The sequence below is a fragment of the Gavialis gangeticus genome, unplaced genomic scaffold (assembly GCF_001723915.1).
Source record: "Gavialis gangeticus isolate Ggan-Ray unplaced genomic scaffold, GavGan_comp1, whole genome shotgun sequence".
Lineage (NCBI taxonomy): Eukaryota > Metazoa > Chordata > Crocodylia > Gavialidae > Gavialis > Gavialis gangeticus.
Window position 1 is genome coordinate 106,042,006 of NW_017729031.1, and position 6,038 is coordinate 106,048,043.

Consider the following 6,038-nt stretch of genomic DNA (forward strand, 5'->3'; position numbering starts at 1 on the left):
GGTTTTCTGTGCAGTAAAGATAGTTGAACCCAAACTCTAGATTCTAGTATGTTCACCCTTTGGACCCAAATTCTGTACCTCTCAACCAGTTCTGTATTATTCAAGGCTTGAACTGATAGGAATGCACTTTCCTGTGTGAAGCAACATCCTTCAGTTTAATAAGTAGTTAAGAGGAGGAAAAGTGAATTCCTACAAGGGGGTAGTATTAATACTAAGAATGAAAAGCTTCCCTTTTTTAAAATGTGTATTACTGATAGCCTCCATGTTTCAGGGGTACAGGTTATAGCTGTGTTGGTATAAGGACGTAGACAGACAAGGTTCTTTGAGTAAGTCTGATATCTTCTAATCATACCAACTCAAACAGTTGGAAAAAATCTTCTTTGCCAGCTTTTGGGTACAAATATGCTTAGTCAGGCTACGGAAGCATCTGCAGTTGGTCTATGCTCTTCCTGGATAGAAAGAACAGTAAAGAAGCCAGAGGCTGGTATGCATGCAAGATCTTCCCAGAACTACCCATCCTACTAGCCTTCAAACAACCACCAAACCTCGCTAACCTCATCACCATAAGCAAACTTCCTATGGCCCAAAACACACTGAATGGATCCAGTCCATGCCCTGACAAGAAATGTTAAACTTGTCAACATATCTCCACCCCCACCCCCCACCAATTACTACACCCCATAACAGAACCACCCCATTCCTGGATCTTACAGCTGCACCTCCAGAAATGTTATATATCTCATCCAGTGCACTAAATGCCCTGATGGAAAATATATAAGAAACCAAACAACAACTGCATACCAGAATGAACGCACACCAGAAATCCATCAAAGACAAGAATACCTAATTACCAGTGGGGGCACATTTCTCACAAGAAAACCACTCTCTCTCCAATCTCTCAGTTCCAATCCTCAAAGGGAATTTACAAAACACCTTTCACAGACGAGCCTACAAACTTTACTTCATCAACCTACTGGATACAAAAAATAATGGACTAAATATAGACACTGGATTTATGACACATTACAACCTGCCTAACATCTGACTCCCCAGGTATCTCTCCTCTATTTACCAGCTACATTCATTCTCCTTCCACGCCCCACACCCCAACCAGTCTTTTACCCACTGACTCCTCAATTTACATCTTCACTGACTGGCTTTCTTGCATACTTATCAGCCTCTGGCTTCTTTACTATTCATTCCATCCAGGAAGAGCGCACACCAACTGCAGATGCTTCGTCAGCCTGATGAAGAGTATTTTGTACCTGAAAACTTGCAAAGAAGAATTTTTCCAACTTTTTGAATAGTTCTAATAAAAGATATCAGATTTACCCAGAGAACCTTATCAGCCCTACTAGTGATAGCCTACCTTTACATGATAATTCAGATGACTGATGGATCAGGAAAAGCCTGCAGTAACAATGAGGTACCTCTGATGATTGTTTAAAACATAATATATAAAAATGTTTTTTTTCTGTTGAAATGGAAAGGGAAACAAATGCAAAGTGAGCAAGTACTCTTACTGGAATGATCTAGAGTTCCCTCTCATTCCCTATGGTCTCTATGGTTTTTTTTACTTGCCTAAGGCAATGGGAATTTCATGGCCTTCAAATACCTACTTAAAACACCAAGCGAATCTTACTGTATTTCCATTTTTTCTTATGACATTTACAGCTTTTCTAATTAATATATTTTTCCCATATAATTGATCTTAAATATAATTCCTCAGATTTATTAAGAAAAAAAATGTTTCATTAGATAAGACAATTGGTTCAGCATAGTCCTGGTCCCAATGGTGGCCAGTGTAGGGTATGTCAAAAGAAGGTGAACCCTTTGATAAATTGTACAGTACATTCAATAGGAAAGCTGTACAAATCATAAAGAAAAATCACTAAGAGATTCTAGGAAAATATAATCTCTGAATGAGCTTATGCTTAGCCAAAACAAATATTTTGTGTATTTCATCCTGCCTTGGTATAAATTTGTATAACAGTATCATGGATCGCACCTTATCACTTCTCTCTTGAGTCAAGGAGGTTTCATGGGGATTTGTGTGAAGATTGGTTCCTGCTTCAAGGGATAATCCACAGTCCCCTGCAATGAAAATGACAGAATCTTGGTCAGGATATATTTGTCTTTCAGTTTTTAGAGTGTATTTATTGTCCTAGATTGACAGCTCTGAAGTTCAGTTTCCTCACTATGAAAATGGTACAGCATGAGCGGCCCACATCTCATCATATGCTGCAACTGTATATCAAGCTGAACCATTTAGTGATGTAAAGATGATGTGGGGCCCATACATATTCAGTCCTGTGGTCCTTTTTTAAAAATTGTTTCTAATAGAGTCAATTGTAATGGTGATCCAATGGCACAAATATCTAGATACTGGAAAGCTAATCCAGCACTGGTAGATTAAAAGCTACATAACAGAAGTCCATGGAGTCTGTAATTTTGATCTCTTGCTCTCCGTTGTGTATTTGTTTGAGCAGCATAATGTGGTGGGATTTTTATCCTTTGTGGGTCAGTGTCATTTGGGAGGCAGATTCAAAGCATCTGATTATCAGGTAAGAGAAAGCAGCTGTCTCCTGTTCTGACTCCTGTCAGTTCCTGGGTACAGGTACTTAGATAGGTAGAGTCCACAGTTAAAAGACTGCTGCCCAAATGGTAGCATCACAATCATAATATCTTGCAGAAATGTCCTAGAAATGTAGAGGACTAAATTTGCATGTGGCATTCCATTGTCAGGAGCTGACCCTCTTTCCTTTTCTGCTGAGAACTCCTCACTTCTCATCTTCTTGTTTAACCTCATCTATGGCATCTGGTGTGGTGATCTTGAAGGGCCATTTTGAAATCCCAGAAATAACGTGTAGAACACATATAAAGTTACCCACAGTGTTTGCTGTTTTACTAGTAAATAGTTTGCATAGACATGTAGCCCTTCAAGTAACATACTGAAACTGTCTGTCTTTTTTCTACCTGAATTCTAAACAAGAAGGTGGAGGGTTTTTTAATAGTAATAAATGCAAATAACTTCATGTATAGCTTTGTTCCTTTTCAAGTGTTTATACTTTCCACAATGTCCCAACATAAATGATCATCGTACAAAAAGTACCCTCTGTTCTCATTATAAACATTTTACCAATTTGAAGGACTATTCTAGTAACCTTGACATCTCCCTCCAGAGGATAAATGTTAAAAATATTGCACACAGTTTTGCTGTAATACCCAAGATGACTATATAAGTGCTTGTCCTGTAACAGTAAATAACAAGAGTTTCTATTTTATGGGAGGGAAATCCTTGATATTCTTATAGATCAATAATGTGTATATTTTTGTGTCATGGGAGCCAACTGTTCTTCCACAACTTCAGGTATTCTGCTTGTTTTTAAAACTTCTCATCCTAAACCTGTGGGCATGAATGGAAGAAAGCTGCAGCAAGATGCAATGAAGCCTTCTTGAAATTCAAAAAATTATTGTGTAAAGATTTTTCTATCCCAACTTGGAATAAGAAGACTTGTACCTGGATTATGACTAGTCTGCAGCCCAGCTAATCTTAAACCATCAGATCATGACAATCTGTCACAAAACTCGTGTTATATATATATAAACAAATCCCTATTTTTCCTGACTAAATACTGACACATTTAATGCGTCAGGCTCCTGATCTCCACATGGGCAGAAAAGGCATAATAATGCCTGGCAGCCATGTGGAGATTCATTCATAGATTGTAGTTGGAAGGGACCACAAAGGATCATCGTGTCTGACACCCTGCCCCTGGCAGGAAAGAGTACTGAGGTCAGATGACCCCAGCCGGGTATCTATCAAGCCTCCTCTTGAAGACCTCCAAGTTAGATGATAGTACCACCTCTCTTGGAAGCCCATTCCAGATTCTGGCCACCCTTACTGTAAAAAAAAGTCTTCCTAGTGTCTAAACTGAATTTACTCTCCACCAGTTTGCACCCATTATTCCTAGTTACACCTAGGGGTGCTCTGGTAAATAGCACATCTCCAATTCCCTGTTGTCCTCCCTTGATAAACTTATAGGCAGCTACAAGGTCTCCCCTCAGCCATCTCTTGTGAAGGCTGAAGAGATCCAGATCCCGCAACCTCCCCTTGTAGGGTCTTTCACGGAAGCCACTAATCATGTGAGTGGCCCTCCTCTGAACCCTCTCCAGGTTCTCCATGTCCCTCTTGAAGTGCGGCGCCCAAAACTGGACACAGTACTCCAATTGCGGCCTGACCAACGCCGTATAGAGCGGGAGCATCACCTCCCTCAGTCTGTTGGTCATGCATCTGCTAATGCACGACAAGGTGCAATTGGCCTTGTTGATAGCTTTGTTACACTGCCGGTTCATGTTCATTTTGGAGTCAGCTATGACTCCAAGATCCCTCTCAGCTGCTGAGTTGCTAAGGAGATCGTGCCCAACCAGTAAGGTCCTGATCCCCATATGGTGTGGAGAGGCACCCTCACCTGTTGGGAATAGCTACATGGGGACTGGGAGGGATACCCACATGGCTGACAGGCAGTGTCCCCACCAGGCAGGGATGCCTGTCCCAGCCACGTGGAGATGAGACGCTCCCAGTCCCCACATGGCTGTCCCCATCAGGTGGGAATGTCTCTCCTGGCCATGTGGAGATTGGGTCTGATCCCCACATGGTTGGGATGCAGCAGTTCCAGCTGCTGGGACAGCTCTTTCCCCATGTGGGGATTGGGACAAACATCCTCTCCCCTGCCAGCCCCTGTTTGGCACCTGGGGGAGCCTGGAGATCCCCCTGGTTGCTGCAATGGGATAGAGCAGGGCAGCAGGGCAGAAACATCCCTGGTCTCAACTGCTCTGGTTGGGAGCAAATTTGCTTTCAAGCATGTGCCTTTTGCCCAGAAATCAGCCCTCCAAAATTGGGTTTGTGTCTTAATCTGGAAAGCTGAAAGGGATAACACTGGACTCTGGCCCTGCTTGCTTGCTGTCCAGAGAAGGGGCAGCCATACAGCGTAGCCTCTTCATGAAAGAGCCATATTTAGGCCGTAACTTTAGAAAAAATCTTTTCCCCCTATGTTCTGCCTTCCACAAACAAAGTGTGTGTCCTATAGGGCATGTAGTATGCAAGAAAATAAGGTACAAATCTGTACGAGTCCTTTGTAGTGGTAGAGCTAGCAGTCTTTATAGAGAAATGCATGTGGGCAGGAATGTGACTTAAGACCTGAGTTTTCATAGTTTCATAGTTGGTAGGGTCAGAAGGGACCCGAGAAGATCATCAAGTCCGATCCCCTTCCATGGCAGGAAAAAGTACTGGGGTCAAACGACCCCAGCAAGGTGTACATCTAGCCTCCTCTTAAAGACCCCCAGGATAGGAGCCAGCACCATTTTGCTTGGAAGTTGGTTCCAGATCCTAGCCACCCTCACAGAGAAGTAGCACCTCCTGATGTCTAATCTGAATTTACCCTCTGCCAGCTTGTGACCGTTATTCCTGGTCACTCCTGGTAGTGCTCGGGGAAACAGGGACTTCCCCAATGCCTGCTGGTCCCCTCTGACTAGTTTGTAACAGGCCACCAGATTCCCTCTCAGCCTTCTCTTGTGGAGGCTGAACAGGTTCAGGTCCCATAGCCTCTCCTCGTAGGGCCTGCCCTGCTGCCCCCGATCATGCAAGTGGCCCTCTTCTGGACTGTCTCCATGTTGTCCACATCCCTCCTGAAGTGCGGTGCCCAGAACTGGACGCAGTACTCCAGCTGCAGCCTGACCAGTGCTGCACAGAGGGGGAGGATCACCTCCTTGGACCTGCTTGCGATGCATCTGTGGATGCATGACAAGGTGTGGTTGGCCTTCCTAACCACATCCCCACACTGCCGGCCCATGTTCATTTTGCCATCAGTAGTGATTCCAAGATCGTTTTCTGCCTCTGCACTGATGAGAAGGGAGTTCCCCAGCCTGTAAGTATGGTGCTGGTTCTTCCTCCCCAGGAGCATCACCTTGCACTTGTCAGTGTTGAATCCCATCCTTTTCTCATCCGCCCATCCCTGTAACCTATCTAGGTCTGATTG

The 6,038-nt window shown here is 43.6% G+C and overlaps 1 protein-coding gene across 5 annotated transcripts in view; it reads right to left on the reverse strand.

Annotated features, from left to right (window-relative positions):
• Window positions 1-6,038, reverse strand: part of KIAA2012 (KIAA2012 ortholog) — a 126,098-nt gene that overhangs the window by 71,600 nt on the left and 48,460 nt on the right. For all 5 annotated transcript variants that reach the window (XM_019523504.1, XM_019523503.1, XM_019523502.1 and 2 more), the window contains exon 12: window positions 2,009-2,094. In XM_019523504.1, the coding sequence (XP_019379049.1) occupies window positions 2,009-2,094 (86 nt within the window). The remainder of the gene's footprint in view (window positions 1-2,008; window positions 2,095-6,038) is intronic.